This window comes from Neovison vison, chromosome 4, assembly GCF_020171115.1.
Source record: "Neovison vison isolate M4711 chromosome 4, ASM_NN_V1, whole genome shotgun sequence".
In the NCBI taxonomy this organism is placed as follows: Eukaryota; Metazoa; Chordata; class Mammalia; order Carnivora; family Mustelidae; genus Neogale; species Neogale vison.
The window spans coordinates 226,156,525-226,181,358 of NC_058094.1; the positions used below are offsets into that span (position 1 = coordinate 226,156,525).

The 24,834-nt window shown below is 55.8% G+C and overlaps 1 protein-coding gene across 4 annotated transcripts in view; it reads right to left on the minus strand.

Annotated features, from left to right (window-relative positions):
* The window catches only part of PRKAG2 (protein kinase AMP-activated non-catalytic subunit gamma 2), a 243,714-nt gene that overhangs the window by 155,447 nt on the left and 63,433 nt on the right, over positions 1–24,834 (minus strand). For all 4 annotated transcript variants that reach the window (XM_044246872.1, XM_044246871.1, XM_044246875.1 and 1 more), the window contains exons 2-3: positions 14,938–15,009; positions 9,009–9,288 (exon numbers count right to left, since the gene is read on the minus strand). In XM_044246872.1, coding sequence (XP_044102807.1) covers positions 9,009–9,288; positions 14,938–15,009 — 352 coding nt within the window. The remainder of the gene's footprint in view (positions 1–9,008; positions 9,289–14,937; positions 15,010–24,834) is intronic.

Here is a 24,834-nt window from a genome sequence, read left to right on the forward strand (position 1 = left end):
ACCTGATGAGCTCGCTCACTTGCTTACTGACGTCGACTTCGACTTTGGGAGGAAAAAAGGCTGGGAACAGACACATACAGTGAGGCTTTTGCTAATCCACACTGCGTTTTCCCTCTGTCTCAAGCCGTCACGGTCCCCTTACGGGACTGCTTCTCCCCTCACCTTCCTGCACAAAACATCACCCACCCCTGTCGGCCCTTGTAACCTGCTCTGTTTTTCTCCATAGCACAGGAGGAAAACCCAAGGCTGTCTGTGCTCCAGTTCTCCTCCCTCCCCCAGCCCTCCATCTGGAATATTCCCGATTAGCCCCTCCAGCTTTCCTTTGGTTGCCCAATCTGGACGAATCTCACCTCTGTCAAGAAATGTGTATCAGCCGGGATCCTTTAATGGAATGTAACAGAAAAATGCAACTTAAAAGAGACTGAACAACAGGGACGTCTATTACCTAGAATACTGAGCTCCGTGACGCACACCACCCTGAGGATTCCACGCCCACCTTCCTGTTCCGCCATCTTGCATGAGGGCCATGGTCACAAGATGGCCACCATAGCTCTGGAAACCACATCCTCACACCACAGTCCAAGTAAGGACAGGGAGTTAGTCCTCATGTATCTCTTTTTGTTGGGGGAGATGACTTTTTGAACCTTCAAAGAGTTCTCCTTATATTTTGTTGGCAAGACATAGGTCCCTGGTTCACCTCAAGGCCAGTAATCCCGAAACCTGACATTTCCCCAAATGGGAAAGGGCTAATTCCAACCGAACTAGACCAGTGATAAGTCCTGCCCTGGCCTGGATCCTGAATAAAACCAAGCTCTGTTATGAAGAAAGGGGGAGCATTCGTCAGATGGGTTGTCAGAGTCCGCCAACACCTGGTAAGGAGAAAGAAGGACGGAGGGACTGGTGGGGAGGGTGGGCAGAAACGATATGAGAAAGGGGCTGCACACAGGAGCCAAGAGCATCATGGCCGCCTGTCTGTGTCTCCAGAGCTAGAGATGATCTCAGCGATAGGCAGGAAAACATTTCTAAGACTGTGTCTAATGGATGAAGGGGGCTTAGCTATCTGACGGTGTTTACACAGATGCATGCACACGCTCTCAAATATATGTGTATGTTTAAGGACCAAATAGGCAGAGGAAAGACTATGACAGCTCCTCAGGGCCCCACAAAGGAGCCACCACTGAGAGGTAAACTAAACTCAGTGATGTCAGAGGGGCCGATGGGTTCTGAGGAGAACAATCCAGGTGTCCTCAGGAAAGGGACGGGTCAAACCTTGCTTAGCACCCAACCGCGTTTGGGGCCGACCAGCTCACATGCACCAATGCCACCCCTGAGCTTGGCAACCCTGTGCAAGGCCCCTGAATCCGGGATAAGCAGCTGTCTTGCAGGGGTGCCGTGGGGCACATGCAGGCTCCGCGTGTAGATCTGAACTTGAGTCTGCGCAAAGAGCACGCTGCTGAACGGTGTGGCCTTCATGGTGCCAAAGGGACATCCACACACTAGCGGTGCAAAGCCCGGAACAACCCAGAGAGGCCCAGAGGGCTGACGCTGAGTAATGGCAGCTCTGATGGGGCAGGCAGCCTTGTTGGGGCCATGAGGACAAACAGGTATCCCCAGAGCAAAAGCCCAGCAGTCTAAGGGAGAACAGAAACCAACACAAGAGATGGACGCAGGCTCGTGTCCCCGCCCCTCAGGACCCGCCTATGTGTTTCAGGAGTCCCCCCATCAGCTGCTTGCTTCTCAGCCTAAGAATGTGTTCATCTCTCCTATCTTGAGGTAAACAGACCAACTCAAAACTTCCTTGAGCCCCAATCCATCCATTTCTACTAGTCGACCTTGCTTTGCCAGGATAGGCTCAGCAAGGCTACGGCAAGAAATAAGCCCCAGGTTCTCAGTGGTTCGACATAAAACGGGTTTCTTTTGGTCAGGTCGCCAGTCCCCATGGGGAGGCAGCTGGCTTGGGGCTGCTCTCCCCACCGAGGACCTAGATCTGGCCCCAGCACTGTGGGCCCAACCCAGCTTCAGGGAGGGGTTGGGAGAAGCAGAGAAGCTCGCGCCATGACTGGGCACCGGGCGTGGCCACCCTTCACTCCCCTTCCCTTCCAGCTCACATGTCCCCTTCCCTTCCGACTCACAAGATATCTCCAACTCGGTCCTTGGCCAGGTAACACGCTCTCCTTCCCTTCCCAGCTGCTGAAACGGCGCTCTTGAAAATCACCCACGAGGACCTGGCCTCAGGACCAGCCTCCTTCCTCCCCAGAGTGAGGGCATCTGAGCCCTGTGGTAACATCCCCCCCACCCAAAAGTGTTCCTGTGATGTACAGATCATGAGCCAAATGTGACACGAATACCTGTTTCCTATCTGTGAAATGGCATCGCTGTCCCCTGGAAGGGTCACAGCGACACAGAAAATCACAGTGTGTGGGTCAGGAGTCTGAAATGAAGGCCGGCAGGTCCCCACGGCCTCTGAACCTGGGGAGGGATCTTTCCTTGGCTTTTCAGCTTCTGGCGCCTCTGGCAACCCCTGGGACTCCTCAGCTGGAGACGCATCTCCCCCATCTCGGCCTTCACCCGTGTGCCCGTCTCCGTGTCCCCCTCTTCTTACAAAACACGAATTATGTCGGACGTGGCCCCCACCCACCTCTTGGATGACTTTTCCTTAACTCGTTACATCTGTAGCAGCTTAATTTCAATAAGGTCACATTCAGGGATTTTGGGGGGGGGTTAGGACCTCAAACTGTCTCTTTTGTGGGGACATAGATAAACCCACAAAAATTATTATAAGGACTAAAATGAACTGGTACTTTTTTAATAATCTACCCACTACAGATAGATTTTAAAAATCTACCTATATTTTAGAATCTCACCTGATTCTCCACCGAGCCCTTGACTGGTAACTTGACCTTAATTCCTACATGAGCCGCGTTTCTCTGGCCCCCACACCTGCTGTTGCCTATGGATTTGCCATCGGATTCAGGGCCTTCCTAACACGGGTGGTCATGTCCAGAGCCTGCAGGAGATTCACGTACCGCCAGGAACTCTAATAAACAGCAATTTCAGACGCAAGCTCCACTCACCAGGGCCTGTGGGAAGGTCACCTCTGTGAAGCCACCTGCTGGGGCCGGCAGCAGAGAAAGCAGCGGCAGGCGGGTGGGTCGGCGGCTTCCTCCCTCATGGAGGCAGGGCTGGGATCCGGCATCAACCTTCCCGGGAGGCGGAGGGCGAGGCCGGTGGGTGGGCGGGCATCCACGACCGTGTGGAGCAGCAGGTGGGCTGCCAGGGGCAGGAATTCGGTTTTAGCGGCAAGCTCTCTTTTGTGCGAAGGCGAGAGGGAGACCTCCTGCTGGCTGAGCTCCCGGCCTTTGGTGGAGAGGGAGCTTCTGCTTCTGTTCGTGTCTGTTTCTGAAGCGCTTATTCCGACGCGGTGCATCGTCCTGTCTGTCCTTTATCGTTGCCGAGAGAGTTGTGCTTACTTCTCGGTGAACACGGGCAACGCCCCAGCTTCAGAAGGAGCCCGAGCCCGAGCCTGAGAGCCGAGCACATGGGTGGACTCAGGGGTGGACGGAGGGTACTGGGGTAGCTGGACGCCCGCTAGTGCCAGGCGCTGTTCTAGACGCTGAGAAAGGAGCCTAGGACCGAACAGCCCCTCCGCTCGGAGAGCTTACATTCCTCTGGGAAAGGCAGCCAAGGGAACCAGTCCGTTCACAGCACTCGCTGTGGAGAAGAAACATGTAACGTGCAGAATGCGCTGATTTTGTGCAGGCGCCAGAGGAAGGCCCTGCCGAAGAGGTGTGAAGAGGCAGGTGGGAGCCGGGGGTGCGGTGGTCTTCCCTGAACACGGGAACCCCCTGTAGATGTGTCCTTTCTCTCTTCTATCCGACCCAGCACAGTGACTGGGCTGCAGTCTCTGGTCTCACTACCAGAACTCCCATGTCCTGCCCGGCTCGGATTCACCTTCTGGAGCCTTGCCTTCACTCATCGGACCACCCGTCACGGACGAACGCACTTCTCCCTTGAACGCGCCCTACCTTCTCTCATACAGACCCCTCAGCTCTTCTCTACCCAGACCACCATCCAGATGCTCTGAGCATCAAACCTACCGACTTCCAGCGATGGGGAGAAAGATGGGATGTTTACTCGCATTTACAAACCCATTTTTTCACCCTTTACAAAAGAAAGGCCTGACACCCCAAGACTATATTTTTCCATTTTGGGGGACACGTGAATAACATACAGTTTTGCTCCATATGGAAATTATTTTGGTGTAAGGAATCTCCAAGGAAACCCTTCTCTTTTCCTTTCTTCTAAATGGCTGGCTGTTGTCCAGCTATTGGCTTAGAGATTCCTAAAAATCTTCTCCTTCCAGCAGAGTCTTCGCATCTGGGTTAGAAGTAGACTGGGAAGCTCAACTCAGACCACCTGAATTCAGATCTTGGTTCTACCTCGTACCAGCTGTGTGGGCCTTCGCTCCATGACGTACCCTCTCTGTGGCTCAGTTTTTATTTTGATAAAAATGGTAAAACGTCACTTTATAGAGTCTTACACAAGGATTAAAGTAATTGTCATGTAGGACGCACTCAGGAGACAGGGTAAAGCATTTGTCGTTATTTGTGGTTGTTAGGCGTAATATTTGTAATGACAACAATTAGAAAGCGAAGTTTAGTGTCATGACACGAAGCCAATCTTGAGGTCCTTGCTGACTGTGCAAAATTATTTTATTATTTTTTAAAACTTCAATCTTATTATTTGAGTTCACGAACATATTGACTGGGCTTTCTTTCCCTCGTCTCCAAAGGCAAGATTCAGTTCTAAAAACCCCTTTGAAGATAAAGCTTCACCCTTCTGGAAGCTTCTCCTGCTGCATGACTGCTTTGGACTTCTGGAGCTACTAGACAGTAGCTCCGTCCAAACACTTCAGACTCTGCGGACCAGATCCTATGGCTGCAACATGATGGCAGCCACAGCCCAAAGAGCCAAACGGGCGTGACTGTTTTCAACGGAGCTTTATTTGTAACAACAGGTGGCCGGCCAGATTTTGTCCCCGGGCTCTGGTTTGCCCACCACTGTTATTAGAAGACGGGGCAGAAGAGTGGATGATTGTTTTGGGTGGGATTAGACCTTGGCCATCATGAGAATTATGTCTGGGGCTATAGTGGGGCTGGAGGGAATATGATAAAAACCCAGAGTCCCCAAGACATGCCTCGAATCCACACGCCACTGGATCAGCAGAGCAGAGGGAGTGGGAGGTAGCAGCCACGCCTCACCAGCAGGTCCTCCATGGATCCTTCTAGAACCAAGATTTGGTTCTCTTCCCTGGGCCACAAACACCAGCCAACCTGGGAAATCGCTGATCCCAAGGCCAGATGTGGCATCGGTTTCCATAGCTCCCACCCGCATTCCCTTTCTTGTTCTCAGAGCGTCTGAAGACTGAATTATCTCCTTTTCGGTTTTTATGTCCTCCTTGAAGAGGACCGCGCTCATGATTTCTATCGTCCTTCTTCCTTTGCCCCGATCCTTGATGACGGTGCTCGTCAAGCTCGACTACACATCCGTGCCACCCTGGGAGCTGCTGAACCTTCAGATTCTAGGTCCACCCTGTGGGGCCTAAGTCACCCGATAGAAAGACAGGCTGCAGACAGAACTCCAGGAGAAATGGGCCTGGCTTCGAGAGGCAGGACTTGGAAAACATCCTTACTTGTGCTGGTCGGACACAACGCAGGGTTGCCGCCTACGGAGGAAGTGGTGTGCACACTTACAAGTGTGCATGGAGTGACTGGATGGAGCCCCAAAAGGGACGCTGTGTACACGCACGCATGCGGGCACTGGGAGAGTAGAGTGTGAAGCTGCCTGTTGGGCTCTTCTCTGGGAACTTCCTGCCCATGTCTGGGGTGGGGGTTGGGGGGTCATGGGTCATTCTAGTCTTGCTGCAGGATCTGCCCCTCCCCCCACAACCAGCTGGTTCAGAGACCCTAACTGGGCTAATCAGGTATCCTATAATGACTTCAGCGTGGCAAGAGGAGAGACACAGAGACAATGAAGTCTCTGGATCTCATGGAAAGATCCGCGCACTCTCGCTGCCAAGGCCCCCACAGCCAGCCCGGTCCCCTCGCTTCCTGAGTCCCCAGCAGTCAGCTCTTCTTTGAATTCTATAAATACCCCCAAATCCTTCCAATGAGTTGTCTTCCTTGTTTTAAAAAAAAAAAAAAAAAAAAAGTGGTATGAAAGAAGGATGGGGACCAAAATGAGATTCAGAAATGAGGCTAGAGAAGCCTGCTCTACGCCCCTCGTACAAAGGCAGCTCTGAGACGTCCGGCAGGCAACAGAGCTGTTACACGGTCAGTGTCCATCACAGACAAAAAAACCCGATTGCTCGCAAGCTCAGCTCTTCTCAGGACCAAGGCTGGACAGGAAATGTCTCCCAGGGGCCTTGGGGAACGAACAACGCCTTTGCGATGCTCTTCCAGGGGATACCGCGGGTCTCACAGGCTGTTTCTCATAAAGACCCTCCATGCAGACTGGTGAGTGACATGACTTTCAGGCTCTGTCATGTGAAACCAGTACTGGGGCAGCGGGGAGAAACACACGGTCTGGGGCCCTCGATCCAGGAACTGATTCAAGTAGGCGGGAAGGCAGCAGACGGCACACCCTGCAAGCAAGCCTCCTGCGAGCACGTCTGCAGACCAGGCCGCAGGGAGCCCAGGTGACCCTCCTCCCGGCCCAGTCGGGCACCCCTCCCGCCAGGAAACAGACCTTCATTAATGACAGGGCCTGGCAGGATGGGCTTCCACTTGGGGAATACCAGCTTCCTGGGCTCAGTGGTCCAGGGTCAAGAGCATGGGTCTTGGGACCGGCCTACTCTGGTCTGAGCCTCCCCTCCCAGGGAGCTTCCGTGGAGAAGCCAAGGCCCATCCCCACCTGATCAATGCTTGTCTTCACCAGCGGCCGGAGCCAACCAGAGCCTCCCCGAGCTCAGTCTACAGCTGCCTGGCCAGATGGTAGAGAAGAGCCTTGACAAGTTATGGATACTCCGTAACATCTTCGAAGGCAGACCCTGGAAACGGGATTTTCTGGCCAAGAACATTGAAGAGCCCTTTAAAATGCCAAACCGAAAAAGGCAGCACGGCCTTCTGCTTCCCAGGGAGCTGCAAGGGCAGCCCAGCACCAACACCCAGCGCACCACTCTCCCAGACCCCGTGTCCTGGCGGCTCCCTTCCGCCTTCAGAAATGACCCTGGCCTTCACAGGCTGGCCCCTCTCCACCCACAGATCCTCTCCATTCCCAGCCCTTGACGTGAACCGTACATCTTGGCTTTTCCTATGTGACCCATGGACTGGCCTGGACACTGTCCTCTCCACTCATGCCTTTCCAGGAGCCTCAGAATGTGAACTTTTTGAATGGGTAACACTGCAGACGTAATCCGTTAAGGCGAGAGACGACGATACTAGAGCAGAACGGTCTGCTGATCCGGGACTTAGCGCTTACAAGAGGAGCGGAGACCCATGGCACAGACGCGCGAAGGAAAGATGCCCTGACGGAGGGACAGGAGGGACAGGAGTGACGCTGCTCTAAGGCAACGGGGCCCACGGGTGACCGGCGCCACCAGAAGCCAAGAGAATAGATTCTCCCCGAGACCCTTCAGAGGGAGAAGCGCCTCTGCCATTCGAGTGGCATCTTGAATTTGGACTTCCGACCTCCAGAACTGTGACAGTCTACATTTCTGCTGCTCGAAGCACTCGGTTGTTACAGCAGCCCCAGGAGGCTAATATAAGGTAGTTCCATTATAACCAACACAGGCGTGATGCCACCAGTGAAACAAGGCGTCCTGACGTTGACCCACCCGGCATCCCCTCCTCTTAGAGGATATTTGAGAGTTTCAGGATCTCGGTCAAGGAAGCCTCAACTCTCTCAAGAGCGTTAGGACATCAGTGCCCGGACACTCCCCTCTCCCTACTGGGTTTATAGACGTAATTCCCAACGGCACGTCACCCAGTGGCTGGAGGGCCACTCTGACCCATGACCTTTGTGCATTTACGCTTAGGGCCAGTCATTAGGGGGATGACGTCCGGGGTACCAGCCACCATACCCCACACCACACAGAAAAGGAAAGAGAGAGCCCCCGCCCTTTCCTTCTAAGCCCCGGAGACTGAATCCGTGCTCTGTGCCTTGGTCGTGCCAATCAAGTATTGCTTTATCCTGCGGGTCCTGAGTGTAACACGCGATCTGGAAAAAAAGGAAGGCGACCAACTGACCGCACGCCAAAGGGCAAGTTTGGTTCCCAAATCCCTGCCGTCCCAAACAGGAGCTGTCTAATCATCACGGAGACTCAGATGGTGTGGGGAGATGTGCTAAGACACGGGAAAGGAGGAAACCCGCTCTACTTTGAGGCTTGTCCGTTACACTCCCAGGTATGATCAACGGTGCTCAACTGGGAGTATTTTGTCCTTAAGTCACAGATACTCATGAAGGTGAAGAGTGCTCACCCAAATACACATTTTCTTCCTTCCCTTGTTTCCCCAGTAAGTCAACCCCAGCTGCCCAGCACCCAAAACAGAAAGTCAGGATCTGTCAGAAACAGGTCCATTCAAACCCCACAAAACCAAGCCACAGGTAGTGAGGAGCACATCTGGCAGAGCAAACCAAGGTCTGGGTCCTATGGCACCAGGGAATGTGCCGAAGCTTAGCTTGCTGCGGATGCAGATTTCAGGGAAGCCTATGGGCCCAGGTTTCATGTAGCTGTCCTTGCAAGTCCCACTGAGAGGACTGGGACGTTTGCGCAGCCCCCGTACCGACGGCTTTGTGTAGGCAGAAAGTGGCAGGTGGAAACCAACCGTGTTCTGGAGAGAGTGCTGTCCTTGGGGGACAGACAAGACGCATGCACTCGGCACCAAGTCACTGACACCCCCCCCGGCTGGCCTGGGTGCCCCTGCGAATGGCACGTGCCCCACCGGCCCTCGGAGGTCAGGTCCCCAGCAGCCCAGCACCCACCTGAATCAATAGCATCAATGTCTTACTTTTTCTGGAGCGGGAGAAGAACCTGATGCCCCCGGGGGAGGTAGACGGGTTGGAGTTGGGAGAAGATTCCTTGGACGAGGAGCGAAAGATCCCGCTGAAGCTCATGCGGCGGGGGGAGCGGGGTGGGGACTCCTGGTAGGAGAACGGGAACAGGGTTTTGGGAGAGCCAGGGCTGGTCTTGGGTCTCACAGGAGCGGACACGGGGCTGGAGGGCCGGTGTTGGGGGCCTCTGGAGAAGAACCCTTTAGAGGGGCTGCCCGAGCTGCAGGGGCTGTCCACCTGGGGAGAGACAGACAGACAGACGGGTCATTCCGAGCACAGGCACTCAGCCCTCAGCCCTGCACTGAGTCGGTCCCTCCTGTCCCTGCCCCTCCGGACGTTCTCTATCACGAGGCTGCTCCTCCGCGGCCCCAGCCCCAGAAACAGCCATGAGCTCTTGTGCAAACACAGGGGGCCCCCCCATGGTCTGGAGGAAAGCACTGGACCCAAGGGGGCTCGTCAGCGCCACCCAGAGGCCCACTGACGGCCGTCCCAGCTCTCGGAAGAAATTCCTGGGACGGGAAAGGCGGCAAGAAAGGCTCGAGGCCATGTGTTTTCCCTTTATCCCATCTGCCGGTCTGTCCTCTGGCCTTTACTTCTCAAATCCTGACATTGTCCTTCTCGAGGTCTGACTACACCCACGCGATGTTCTCTTGGCCCTCGTCGGAGGAGGAAACAGGCATCTCTACCACCTGAAACACCGTGAGCCCAGGGCTCGGGTCCGAGGTGACCTGGCACTGGAAGCATGAATCTCCCCCTCCGAGCTGCTGCTGCGGCACGGGGACGACAGGGGTTGCTGGCAGAGCTCAGGAAGCAAGTGAACAAGGCCGAATACCTTGGAGGCGCGCTCCATGGGTGGCTTGACCTTGACGGTCTGGGAAATGTCCGGACTCTTCCTGTAACTTCAAGCCGAAGCGTACAGCTCACAGACTTGGAGTCACATCGGATGTGTCCTGCTGGGGGGCGCGGGGACTGGTACTTGCAGCCCGAGGGGAAGGGTCTGACCCCAGCTCACCCCTCACTGGGCCCTCCTGAGTCACTTAGGCTCTCTGTGCCTGTTTCCTCCTCTGTTAAGACCAGGTGTCCTGCCCACCCCTGATGCACAGGAACCGGCTCTGCATGTTCTGCTCCTGCCGTGGCTTCAGCAAACTTGTGACACAGGAGCCAGAAGGACCTCAGGGCCCTCCTGGTCCCACAGCAGGAAAGAACAGCAGCTTGTCCACACGGCTCCTGGGGCACACAGGCCAGGGAAGCAGCCAGCACAGAGACCCTGGGAGGCCACTCGGCAGGTGGCCACAGATGTATGAAGGCAGGTGAGCCCATGTGCCCAAAGGCAGCATCTGTGCAGCTCTGGCTGCTCTGTCCACACGGGGCCAGTGGGGGTCCCAGGGCCCCTGTGAGCTCTCCCACCACCAGAGGGCACCCCGAACTGGGCTTGTGGCTCCTTCCAGAAGGCTGTGCCCTTGTGCCGACCCCTTCGGTGACCCTCCATCACAAGTCACTTCTCCCTGCAACTCCCCACCCTATGCCCGAGGGCGCATGTGGCCATATGGGGGGAGCACCAGCTGGCTCCCAATCCTTGGGCAGGTGAGTTTCCAAGCCAGAGGACGGGCACAACAGATGCATCACGCAAGCACCTCTCCTCCTAGAGAGGCCAAGTTTTTCTTTGTCCATTTAATATGGAACCTCCAACCCTGTCATCAGCGCTCTGGGTCTTGCTACTCTCCCCCTCCCCATGGGACTCAGGCTTTCTGGAGTTTTTCTGAACCCCAAGGAGAAGCTCTCCAGGTAACAGATGTGGCTGTTGTCACGGGGGGTGGGGGCAGGGGGGAGGAAGAGCACACAGGGTGGGAAACGATCCTGCAGCGCACAAGCAAGAAGTGTGGACACAGGGACCGGAGTTGGAATCCCGGCCCAGTACCCGGCAGCCTGGACGAGTGACTTAAGCTTCAGGATCCTCCTCCGTCCAGCGGGGACACTAGGTCGACTCACCGGGTCTGTGCTTAAGGAGACCGCCGACAGGGAAGCCCCGGCACAATTTCTGGACACGGTTAAGTCTATGCATATTTGATCCACGCGCCTCGTCATGAATTAGGAACGAACAGTTGTTTGATATGCGCGGAATGTTAGGGAGGCCGGGCTGAACCATGGAAGGACGCCACATGCAGCATAAGAACCTCACTCTTCTCTGAGGCTTTTTAGCCAGGGAGCGGCACAGTCAGATTTGCTCAGGGCGGACCATCTGCTAGCCTCTCCCCGTCACTTGCCAAGCACCACTAGCCGGAAGCCAGGAGAAGGGGCCAGTGGGACGCAGGGTGAAGGTCACAAAGCTGGTAAGTGGTGACATGGGACTTCGGGGCCCACGGCTTTAACCTTTACACCATATCCCTCCCGAGAGCGGCAGAAATAGCTGAGAGGCGGAGCAGCCTGGCAGACGTGCAATGACGTGAAGGTCAAGTCTGAGGGCAGAGGCGAGAGTCCCGTTGAGGCGCTACTCGCAAGGCTAACCGCACAGGGGCGCCCCGAGTTTGCTACGCTCCGCACCGCGCTGGGAGCTCCGCAGGGAGAAGGCAGAGCCGCCGAGCCGGTGCTGGCCTTGGGGTCGGGCGCGGGGGGACAAGACGGGGATGGCAGGCAAGGCGGGGCCGATGAAGAAAGGGTGAAACACTGTGTCCCACGGGGGTCGGGGGGTGGAGTCAGAGAAAACCCGAAAGCTGATGGGCTTTGGACAGGCTGATGGGTGGAGGGCACCCAGGGCCTGAGAAGGAGGAGACAGAATGGGAAGCACAAACAGCTCTTTTCTTGGGCCGCCAGGGATGGGTGGAGCCAAACACCACCGGGGAGGCCGCCACGGGGCGGTGGGGGGGGCCATGCGTGCCAGCCTGAACCTCGTTTGATAAACCAGGGGGAAGCCTAGGGTTCTCCTGCCTGGGATTCCACTCTGTACTAAGAATTCCAGGCCAACTGAGTCAGGCACTGAGGAGGAACCCAGAGAAAGTAGACCTTTCCCCAAAAAAGGCCAGATAATGGTAGACACGGCCAGCTCCGCCTTCTCCCATGGGGGGCACCGTGAGAGCCTAATCGTGCTCCCGGGCAGTGGGAGCCAGCACGCCCCCGTCTGCTCCGCCCGCTGGGTGCGGGTGATGCAGATCCGGGCATCAATGGAAGGTGCCAGGGACGGGGCCTCAGCTTGCGCCTATAGCAAACTGCTGTCCAACAGAACTTCGGTAAATGTCATTGGAGGAGTCCCTGTGTCTGGATGAACAAAAGGGCCCAGAGACCCCCCAGGTGTGTGCTGCTGGGCAGGGCCAAATGGGGCGGCAGGCAGTCAGGCCGTCTGCCAGGAGAGCCGCTGAGGCAAAGGCCAGGCTGCCTGGTGCTCAGAACCCCCTCCCCACCGGCCCAGATGCCACGCCATGCTGGCAGACCCAGAGCGACGCCCGTCGTGTGGAAAGATCTAGAAATCCTGGCATTGAGCTTCCCCCAGAGGCCAGCCTGGGAACCACAGGCTTCAGCTGTGTGGAGTCAAGGGGACCAGAAGCGCCTCACAGGCGCACAGTGTGCGACAAAGAGGTGCCTTCTTGAGGGGGAAGGACAGCACAGACGGGGTGAAGTGAGGGAACCTGGGGGACCGCATGGACAGACATTATGGCACGCCAGGTAGGTGTTCTGCAGGCATCAGGAGCACCTGTGAAGGGGCACCCAGGTGGGGCCATGTGTCTCCCTTCGTGTGGGCTCCTGGGACCCACAGGGGCCGCCAAGCACCCACCTGTTCCAACATCTGTGCCCGCCGAGCCTAGCGGCACCTCCCACCCTCTTGGCCGCCCGCATCACGTCTGCAGAAAGGGCCGGCTGCCTGAGAATCTAACCCACATTCCCCTTCACAGGGGTGTTGACACCGTGATCTGGGTTGCGAAGAGGAAGGGATGGAATCTGGCCCGGGAAGAGGGCGGCCCTTCCGAGGCAGTCTGGAGAGTCTTCTTGGTAGTGGCCAAACTCTGCCTCTCAAAAAGGCCGGTTTTCCATCTATATAATGCCAGGTCACTGGAATCTCACGGGGATTCACTGGAGAACTGCCAAGGTTCAAGGGTCAGGAGGAGGGATGGGGATGGGGCAGAGGTGCGCATGGGGAGGCCAAGGGAAGGCCACAGGCAACAATGTCAGTGGGAATCCCAAGCGTCCGCGCCCTGTCCACTCGCATCCAGTGGCCTGTCTCCAGGTTATGTTGGGGAGAAGTGCCTTCCCAGCTAACTGGGCACGGAGGTCCCTCTATCTCCTGCACCACTGGCCAGACCCTCTGGAACAATTCACTGCCTTCTTGGGAGGTCATGCCCTCCTCTCCTGCGAGGCCACAGGCACGGGAGGCCCATGTCCCACACGTCATCATCACCAGTGTCCCGCAGCATTCAGAGGATACAGTAAACCCTCCAAGGTCCCTCTCCGCTCTGCAGTCATGCATTTGTGACAGTGATTTGGCTCTGGAACCCTCTGGAAGCCCCCAAAATGGGGGCCGGTGGGGCTGGATGAGGCCCCAGTCCTCACCGTGGGTCTTTACTGCATGCCCAGTCCTGCCTTAGGTTTCACTTGAAGGAGGGCATCTCGGAGTCAAACCCTTGGACGCGGCCAGCCTGAAAGGACAAAGAGGTCGGCCTGCAGCCTCAGACTGGCCTGCTGGGCTGGGAGGTCTGTTTCTCCTTCCTGAGAGCATCCTCTGAGTGCCGTCTTGGGCTGAGCCACAGTGACTGCTCATTGGGCCGCCTGCTCACTCAGGACAGGGAGCTGGGAACAGTGGAAACCCAGACGGGGAGCTGGGAATAGTGGAAACCCACACGCCTGACCCAGTACGTTGCCTTCATTGTGGGGAATTCAAATGCTTAGGGAACAGGCCAGCACGGGCGCTCTCGCCGCTGCCCCAGGCTGCCAGTACCCAGAGCTGAAGCATCATGGGGCTCTGAATCTCCACTCGGACACGGCTCATGCCAGCCTGGGGCCCGGCCCCTCGCCACGCCACCTCTCACTGGGCCGTGGGTAATGGGGCCAGGAAGCACTTGCCACCCAGCTCTCTGGGTGCCCCCTCGGTCCTGACTTCAGGCTGCCTTGACCTCCCCTTTCTCGCCAGGTCCAACGACCCTCATGGGATACACACTCCTTCTTGGCTGCCTGACCCTGGATGGCCACCAGCCTTGTTGAGCTGCTGACTGACCAGTGGGGGAGGAGGCAATGAGCTACAGAGAGGCAAGGAAAAGTGGTGTGGACACCAAAGGGAAGGAAGGCCTGGAACAGGATGGGTGTGGGGTGTGGCAGGCGGAAGGAATTCCTGTCCAAGATGGGACAAGCCAAAAGCCTTGGACTGTCTCCAAATTGCCCATTTACTGGTACTTTTAGCCTCTTCTCTTGGCTTATTGTTGATTTTCCACGTTACCTCTGCCTTCTCTGGGGAGTCTGAGGGGGCCATGGCTGAACCCAGACAGAGAAGAAGAGAAAGGAGCAAGCCTGGCAGGCTCTCAAATTAGACAGCTGGAAGGTGGGAGGAGCATGGCCGCATGAGGTGGGTGCACTATTGGTAAGCAGCTGGAGTGCAAGTAGGAGCACAGGTGGATGAGCAGGTGGGAGCACAGGTGCATGTGCAGATAAGGGCACAGGTGGATGAGCAGGTAGGAGCACAGGTGCATGTGAAGGTGGGAGCACAGGTGGATAAGCAGGTGGGAGCACAGGTGGATAAGCAGGTGGGAGCACAGGTGCATGGGCAGGTGGGAGCACAGGTAGATGTACAGGTGAGAGCACAGGTGGCTGAGCAGGTAGACATTTGTCCTGGGCTCTCACTGAGGGAGTCTTGCCTCAGTGGCACCTCAGGTGAGCCATGAGAAGCTGTGAGAAATGCGGCCTCACCTTACGAGAAGAATGCTTTTCTGAGCTCTCCAGGTCTCCGTCCAGGAGCGGCATGGCAAAGGAACTCAGGTCCTAGAAAGGAAAGAGAGCATATGGTCAACAGGATGGCCCTCAGGGGTCTATCCAGCCTTGCCCGGGGGCAGCACTGGCTCTATGCACGCACCATGTCCCCTTCCTGAGTCCTCCATGAGCACCGACCACCACGGAGGGGTGTGGATGCAGAGGGAGTAACATGTTAGCTTCTTCAAAGGTGACAACATGTTAGCTTCTTCAAAGAACCTGAGCACGCATCCCTTCTAGAACATGAGGCTACACTGTGCCCCCCATCACCAAGGTAGGAGCAAGGGGAAGAGGTCGGGACTGGAGGCAGGAAGGAAAGCGCCCCAGGAGGAAAGCAGGAGTGGAGAGCAAAGGCTTCTCGGCGCCTTGGGAATGGCTCATGGACAGGCCCCCATCTCAGGACACAGAACGTGGGGTCTCAAGGAAGCAGTCCAGGATGCGCGTCTTCCCGGGAGAGATGACAGGGCCTCATGGGGAGGAGCTCGGGGCTGGTGGCTGGGCTGGAGTGGTCAGTGAAGTCGGGTGACACCATGGCCAAGAGGAGTGGTGTGTGTCCAACTTGGGTCACTTCCCCCTTCCCTCTGCTCCTCCTCCCCCTGGTCTCACCTGGTGACCTCCTGCACAGCCTGGAAAGAAGCTGCGTGTAGGAGAACTTGCCTGAGTTCTTAACCTTTCTTTTTTTTCCCTTTTCATTGTGGTAAAATGCATGTAACATAAAGCTTTCCATCTTAACCATTTTAAGTGCACAGCTTAGTAGTGGTAAGCACGTTCCCACCATGCCATCATTACCACCATCTGCCTCTAGAATGTTCTCATCTTGCAAAACAGAAACTCTGTCCCCATGAGACAACTCCCCATCCCCTTCGCCCAGAGCCCGGCAATCACCATCCTACTTTCTGTTTCTATGAACATGACAAGGTGCTGCCTCAATTACGTGGAATCATGCACTATTTGGATTTTTTTTTTTTTAAGAATTTATTTATTTATTTGACAGACAGAGATCACAAGTAGGCAGAGAGGCAGGCGGGGGCGGGTGGTGCGGGAAGCGGGTTCCCCACTGAGCCCCAATGTGGGGCTCGATCCTAGGACCCTGAAATCATGACTTGAGCTGAAGGCAGAGGCTTTAACCCACTGAGCCACCTAGGCAACCCTGGCTTTTTTTGTGACTGGAATATTCATTGTACTTAAGCACAATGTCTTCAGAGTTCCTCTGTGATGTAGCCTGTGTCAGAGTTTCCTTCCTTTTGGTTCCATTGTAGCGATGCACCACATCTTGCCTACTCAATCAACCACCAGTGGACCCTTGGGTCCCTGACCTCTTAGCCCTGGTGAGCTGCTGTGAACATAGGTGTTGAATTATGTCTCCCCCGTAACGCCCAAAGTCATAGATTGAAGTTGTAACTCCCAGATCCTCAGAATGTGACTGTCTTTGGAGATAGGGTCTCCACTGAGTTAAAATGAGGTCATACGGGTGGGCCCTGATGCAGTGTGGTACTGTCCTTGAGGAAGAGATTATTAGGACACCAACACAGAAGGAAGACCATATAAAGACACAGACAGAAGATGGCCATCTACAAGTCAGAAAGAGGTCTCAGAAGACACCAACCCTTCCAACTCCTTGATTTCGGACTTTGAGCCCCCAGAATGGTGAGGACAGAAAGTCACCCAGCTCTGTGCTACTTTGTCATAGCAGCTCTAGCAAACGAATGCGTATACATATATCTCGTTGAGATCCTGTTTTCAATTCTTTGGGTAAACACCCCAAAGCGGAATTTCTGGATCCCATGGGAATCCTATTTTTAATATTCTTGAGGAACCGCCAGCGCGTTCCTGGGCACCAAGCGCCAGGGCACAAGGTTCCAACGTCTCCACATGCTCACCAATGCTTGCTACTTTCTGGGTCTGGTTTTGTTTCTATAGGAGCCGTCTTGAAGTGTGTCGGCTGGTACCTCATCATGGTTTGGATCCGAGTTTGGATCCTCTGATGGGATCTTTCATATGGGACCTCTTTTCAGGAGCTTCTGGCCATTGGTGCATCTTTTTCGGAAAAATATCTGTTCAAGAAGCCCTTTGACCATTTTTTAACCCAGGTGGCTTGTCATTGAGTTGGTAGGAGTTCTTTCTGTATTTTGGACACTAACCTTCTATCAGATATGTGATTTGCAAATATTTTCTCCCATTCTGGAAGTTGTCTTTCACTCTGTGGATTGTGTCCTTTGGGGGCACAGTTCTTAATTTTGAGGTGGTCCCATTGATCTATTTTTACTTTGTTGCATCTGCTTTTGGTGTCATAATCAAGACTTCAGGGCCAAATCTAATGTCATGAGCTCTTCCCTCTGTCGTCTTCCAAGACTATTTCAGTTTCAGCTCTCATGTTTAGGTCTGTGATCTGTGCTCAGCTAGTTTTCCTGTATGGTATAAGGTGTAGGTCCAACCTCACTCTTCTCCAGGTCCATAATGTCCCAACACTGTGCACTGGAAAGACTGTCTTTCTCCCACTGAATGGTTTTGGCACTCTAATCACAAATCATTTGGCCACATATGTGATGGTTTATTGGGGGGTTTCTATTCTATTCCATTGGTCTCTACGTCTGTCTTCCTGCCAGCACCACACTGTTTTAATTACTATAAACTTGTAATAGGTTTTGATATCAGGAACTATGAAATATCTTACTTTGTTCTTTTTTATTATTATTATTTTCAAAAAATTGTTTTGGCTACTCAGGGTTCCTTGAGTATTTCCATACAAATCCACTTAGGATAGATTTTCTTCCCCGCACCCCCTGACCCTGCGGCGGCCAGAGTGGGGGCAGCGCCGTCTGAGCCGACGGCCCGGCAGCGAGCAGGCCCTGCGTGGTTCAGCTCCTCGGGAAGGAGGACGGGCCAGGTGTGGGTGCTTATCTCCCATTTTAATGAGTACATTCCTCTCCAGTTTCAAATAATCATTACCCTCGAACATTCGTGTGGTACAACAGTTTCCACACACGAAAGCCTTTTCACAAATACTCATTTGTTCCTTAAAGCACCATCAGGCTCTCGCCCCGAGGCCCCCAGCAGCAAAATGACTCATGTTAGCCAGTCTTAAAGGGGAGAGGCCGGGATGCTGGTCCGGCTCCCCTCACGGGCGGCCTCTGGAAGGCAGGGCTCCCGCGAGGTCCCCACCACTATTCCTGACCCGCGCGAGCTCCTTAAAGCCTCCAGCGTCCCCCACCCCGGAGGCCCACCTCCCACTCAGCACCCCCTCTGGCCTGGGCCTGCTCGCTGGAGCATCCCTACAGGGAAGTCCATGGGCGGGAGGGGCAGGCTTTGCGGGAAGGCTCCCCCGACCCCCCCCACCCCCGCCCCCGCTGCACATTCCAGGATTCTAATCTCGGCTCCCATCTCTCAGGGCTCACCGAGAAACAGCGCGCACCTTGGAGGCCAGGTATGGGGAAATCTGGAGCTGTGGCCACAAGACTATTAGCCAGTGGAATAATCGAGACCTGGCCTCAGCTGACCTTCCAGAAGGCCCAGGCTCCCAGAGCCTGCCCTCGCCATGTGATTTCTAAATACTAAAGTCCCAGCAGAGCTTTGTGCTTTCCTCACAGCTTTATCTTCGCCTCGGCATCCCTGAACCTCCTCTTCGGGTCTGCCAGCCAGGCAGGCTGGTCCTGGCACTGGTGGGCATTTTGCTGGGCAATGTTGAGGCACCAGGAGATACGGGAAGGGCTGGTGGCGGCCGAGAGACTCTGGGCTTGTCGCTGGCCGCACACACTCCATTTTAGACCTTGACCCCAGGCTCTGGAAACGAGTATCAGGCTCTTTGGGGAAAAGGAATTATCAGGATGTGAGCTGCTGCTCAAGTCACCTGTCAGGAACGCCAAGGGATAAAAGAAAAAAGCCCCAAGTTCGGGAAGATTCCCAAGATGTGAGCTGACCTTCAAAGCAGGCCATGTAAGCCCCCAGGCCACCCCCTTCAGAAATTCTGGCAAAAGCCCACATTCTACCACTAAAAAGGGGTCAGCAACAGAGCTGTCCTGATGTGCCATTACCATGCCCTTCTTCGATCTTACTTTGGTCCTCAGAACAGCCCATACAAGTAGGAAGGACAAGGGGAAAACCGCAGTCTAGAGCCGAGATGCTGCGAGTCAGAGAGGCGTAGCCCCCGGCCCCAGCCGGCCGGACAGCAGCTCGCAGGCCGTGGAAGCCAGGACCAGCCCCTCCCAGCTCAGAGCCTCCCTCGGGCGGGTCCGCGCCACCGGCAGACACCAGCCGGCATCAGTGGCTGCGAAGACCAAGAGCTCTTTCTTGCCTAATGAGGAGCCTTGGCCCAGGGCGACCTCAGGGGAAGACAAGGACGAGTGCGGATCCGCAGGGCTCAGGGACTCACTCCCAGAGCGGCTGGTGACGGTCTCTCTCAAGCCCTTCTCTCTCTCTCTCTCTCTTTTTTTTTTTTTAAAGATTTTATTTATTTATTTGACAGACAGAGATGACAACTAGGCAGAGAGGCAGGCAGAGAGAGAGAGAGAGAGAAGGAAGCAGGCTCCCTGCTGAGCAGAGAGTCTGATGCGGGGCTCGATTCCAGGGTCCTGGGATCATGACCTGAGCCGAAGGCAGCGGCTTAACCCACTGAGCCACCCAGGCGCCCCTCAAGCGCTTAATGAAAAGTACTTCCCGCCGCGGGGGCCGAGAGCAGAGTCCCACCACCGGATGCCATCACTCCGCACGCTGGCGGGTCTACAGTGTGTGGAGTTTGGGGTTTTGTGGGCGGCTCCCCCACTCCCCATGGATCCCAAATGGATTTGTGGATTTCTGAAGGACAGGGGCTGTTTTACCCACGTTTGGGCCTTGAGAGAAGGTGCGAGGTAAGCGTGCCTCAGTCACATGCGGTCTGGCCTTTCGGTATTCCTGACGCTTCATCCTGCAAAATGCCTTTGTTGACGCAGCTGTGGCCACCCCCCCGGCAGAGGCCTGACTAAAGCACAAATACAGGACAAACAGAAAAGGCTGCCAGTGTCGGGGGCCCGTGGTCTGCATCAGGGTCATGACAGAACATTCCAGCGCAATTGCCAGCAGGTTGATTCCTACTGGGGAAGGAACACATGGAGGATGGTATTCATTCTCCGCTCCCGCCGAGCAGGCCTGAGTACACAGAGCACCGCGGACACCAGGACCCAGCCTGCACTTGGAGGACGACACAGCCGGGTCCCGCATCCCTCTGCCTGAGAGAACAGTACCCGTGCACAGGGAAGGAGCCAGGAGGCCGAGTTCCAGCCCCAGCTCTGCTGTTTACTATGGGGTGAGGGTCTCGGGAGTGTCTGAAGTCAGTTTTTCATCTGTCAGGTGAGAGGGTTTAACTAGAAGATTCCAAAGAGGCCTTTTGATTCCCACAGTCTTGGGTCTTGGTTTTCATCACTGAACTGAACATCATCCCAGGATCCTGAGAGCACTTTCGAGAAGTAGTGCTGGACTGAGACTAAAATGCGCTTCTTACCTCACATGATGACTCAGAACAATAATTTTCTTCTCCTCTCCGACTACCAAATAATCTCCCCGGCTTTCGAAGCTCAGGGTTTGGGGGCAAAGTCTGCGGGAACATGGGCTGCCCCCATGGAGGGCTGGGTGCGCGTCCTGTGTTCTGCCGGAACTCAGAGGTGAGGGGACCCAGCCACACGTCTATCTTGATGTGTCCCTTAATCTGCCTCCAAGTGCTAACCTTCTGGTTACTCAGTTGTGTACTAAGGTCCCCCGTCATGCACCTGGGTCATCAGCACAAATGCCAGGTGGGGTCCTCCTGGATGCTTGGCACGGTTCCAGGAAAGCCGGGAGTAGCATCCTCAGAATAAGGGCGTCCAGTCCCTCGGGCCCCATAGAGGTCACCCCTGCCCAGCCCGTCCGCCCAGCTCTCCGAGTCCCCATCACGCCACAGGACGGCTGCTCACGTGGGCTAGCCTTCTCCGTGTCTGATCCGTGGGTCCTGTGGCTTGACGTTCACCTCTCGCGGTGAGGGCCCTGGCAGGCCCCTCAGGTGGGAGGCCTGCGTGAGGCATCTCCAGATGGACGAGGTTTGCGCAATCCCTCAAAACCGCCCAACGCGCAGTTCTTGGTACCGAGGTGGGGGGTGGTGACCAGAGCCATGGTCAACTGCAGACTTTGAAAAACACTCACATTATATAACTGCCCTCAGGAAAATAAGGAACAAACCCTGAGTCGCTGGAACTTGGCAACAGGGGAGGGACAGGGGCCAAATTAGGGAAAACCTAAACTTAACTCTCGGAGAAGTTCCAGAATTCTTTATTTTCCACAGAGGACATCGTGGTTTCAGACTGTAGTCTGAGAGACTTCCTGATGTACAAAAGAAAAGAAAACCCCTATTTTTCACTCCTGCAGCTACGCTGCCTGCCCCATGCCCTCCACCTGGGGGTCCCAACTGATTGACACAGCTGGCTTGGGCTCCCCCACCGACTGCCCTCGGCCTTTGTGCCAAGGAAAGTACTTCAGCCGCTGAGCTGGGCTGGACCTTCTCCAAAGAAAGAAGCCCTGGACCCCAGAAAAGGTCAAAGTACGGCAGCCTGAGCCTGCCCTGGCGCCGCGGAAGTACTCGGTCCTGGCTCTCGGGAAATACTTGGTCCTGGTGCTGAGGTTATACTTGGTCCTTGCACTCCAAGAAGTACTCGGTCCTGGTACCGAGAAAGAACTCTGTCCTAGCACTCCAGGAAGTACTCGGACCTGGTGCTCCAGGAAGTACTTGGTCCTGGTGCTGAGGTTGTACTCGGTCCTGGCACCAAGAAAGGACTCAGTCCTGGTGTCCTGGTCCCAAGAAAGTACTCGGTCCTGGTGTTCCAGGAAGTACTCAGTCCTGGCCTTGAGGGAGTCTGGGTCCAGCTGCTCTCGCCAGTTCCCACCCAGCAGCTTCTCTAGCTCCACGGCAGCAGCACGCAGTAGAGTCTCTTCTCGACAGAACCCCGAGGCTGGGGCGGCCAGGAGGCCTCCACTCCCCCTCAGCTGTCGGGTGTGGCAGATCATTTTAGCCTCTGCGAGACTCAGGGCTTCAATCTGTAAAGCAAGCCTGGACCACGGCTACCCTGCAGTGTCGGGACGGTGAGGGCCAAGGCCAGGAACACGCCGGCCTCACCAGCCAAGGCTGGAGAGGATACAGGATGTCACCAGGACGCGGCGCCGAGTCCCGGGTCTACTGTCCACCTGGGAAGCCCCGGCGGTCTGTCAGGCCGACTCAACCTAGGTCTGAAATCCAGTCGAAATGTTCTGTAAAGACACTAGCTGCTGGGACGCCTGGGGGCTCAGTCGGTTAAGCCTCTGCCTTCGGCTCTAGTCATGCGAGCCCCGTGTTGGACTCCCTGCGCAGCGGGGAGCCTGCTTCCCTCTCCCCCCAGGCCCCACTCCTGCGCTCTCTCAAATAAATAAATAAATACAATCTTTTAAAAGAAAACGAAAAACAAAGACCCTGGCTGCTGTTCCTTATGATTAGAGAGCAGCCTCTACCCCGTCCCCTTGCCAAAGGACAGGTTGACCGAGGACTTGGTGAGCACTTGTGAAGAGGGATGGCCAAGGGCCGGCTGCTCTGCTCACCTCTTGTGAAAAGGTAGCTGGGCCTGGCCCCGCCTTGTAGGCAGCCTGACTGGAGCTCAGTGGAAACTTGGACGGTCCCCACGGGCTGTGCAGAGGGGATGGTGCCTTGTCCACAGCCTCCAGGGACTGGGGCTCTGGAAGGCCTGAGGGCCCCCAGTCCGCATGCGCCAGGCCTCCCCACCCCGCTCCTCGCTCAGGCCCCTGGAGTAACCCCTTAAAGGCACATGCCCCAGACCAGGCTGAGTCCAGTCGCTGTGAACCACTGAGGATTAGGAACCAGAATCAACCCCGTTTCTTGTCTTCTCCCAACGCAGTTCCTCCCCGAGGAGGGGAGCAGGGTCAGCGCTGGAGAGGCTCTTGGGCGCCCCTGGGAAGGAGGGTGGGCGCAATCGCTCGGAGGGGGCCTCTGTCCCCTCAGCTGGGCCTTTGCCCACGGCCACAAGAAGTCCCCAAAGGAAGGACCTGGAGGAGGGGACACAGACGGGTAGGGAAGGCTGTTGTCCCAGCGGAACTGAGCGACGAAGCAGGAAACGGCCCCGGCAGGCCTGTTTGTCCTGTCCTGGAAGAACCTTGGCCACACATAAGGGAGAGCAGCAGATGTAGGACAGGCCCACGGTCACAGGCCCACGGTCGCATTACAGCCTCGTCTCCTCACGCCGCAGCGGTGAGGGGAAAGCAGCCGCCCCTCTGTCACCGGCTGGGTGACGGATGGGTTTCCGCCGGGCACCTGCTCACGCTGTTTTACGTCTGAGAGCCCTTCCCCCTCCGACACCAGCAGCCGGCTGACAGCAAGGACCTTGCCTTCCCCTGAGTGACTCGTTCCTCCCCCGTGCCAGGCTCGCGGCTGGACTCAGACGAGAGTCTGTCCTTCCGTGAAACAAAACCGATGCTGGGGAAGGTGCTAACGAGGAATCAGAGGCGACGGCGGCCCGGTGTGTGCACTCACCGAGATCTGAGGACAGGGAATGGCCCGCCCAGGGATCTCTGGGATGGCTCAAGCCTCCGGAAGGCAAGGACAGACTGAACAGACGTGCCATCTCTGGGAGGAGGGACAGCCCTTCATCTCTAGGGCTGTTTTCAGCTTTGACATTTCACTATTTTGCTAAGACAAATCTTAAGATAGAGCTTGAAAAGACCAAGTCTGGGTTTCTGGACAGGGTTTATTTACTTGCAAATGAAACACCAAACCACTAAACCAAGGCTGTGGGGGCCTTAGGTGGGCCACGCACTGCTGCCCGGCTGGGTGACTCTGGCCGTCGGGGCTCCCCTGCTTTAACTTCCCCTTCACGAGGAAAAACACCAGCCGCGAGGGAAAGCCGTGGGGTTGCTGGGTTCGTCCCACAGATCCAAATGGCCCTGCGTCAGCCCCGAGCCCCCCACCCGCCCCCACCCTGCAGACAGTGCTGGCCCCACAGGGAAAAGCAGACCGTTTGGGTCTACGCTTGCAGGCAAACTGCAGGAGGGACACCGCAAATTAGAGTACAACTGGGCACCCAGGGAACATTTTTATAAGGTCACGGCGCTGCTGGCTGGTTCTGAGACACACCCTCCACTCTGCGGGAGGGGCTTGTGCAATTCCGCTTGTGCATTTCTGCTCCCAGCCACCTACCCATCGCGGCTCTGGGGCTTGGCCCAGGAGCTGAGCTGATAGCCGCAAAGCTTTCCAGCTCACGGTTTCCAGAATAGCCAGTGTCCCTATTTGCAACACCATGCATCAGAAGGTTCGCCCCACTTTCGGCAGGAAAGGAGGATTCCTCCCCCAACCCCTCTTGCCGTGCCGCCCACCTGCTCTGGGCCAGCACGTCACACGCTGAAAAGTACAAGACGTTCGGAGTAAGCAGCAAACACCAAGGACGCAGAAAGAATTCAAAGGCTTTCTGCACTAAGCATGATGAAGAGAGGTGTTTTTCTTTGTTCCTTCCTGCGTGAACTGCCTGCTCCAGAAACATCTGGCCACGGTTTGCAAACGAACAGGCCAAATCCACCAATGGATCATCACGTCGATTTAGCGGATCCCACACAACCATCAAAATACTGGGAACGAGAACAAAAGAAGGATGCCTTTCATTGTTTCACCGCATTTTTGATCCCACACACAGACGGACGTAGGACAATGCACGTCTTACTGCGCTGTGGACAAAGGAGACTCCATAGTTGGGCCCCGAAAGCTTTGAAGCAGGTACGGGTAGATTTCAGAGAGGAGCTGAGCCTTGGTCCCTCGAGATGTCATGAGAGAGGAGAAGGATAAGTACCATCTGTTTCCCTCTG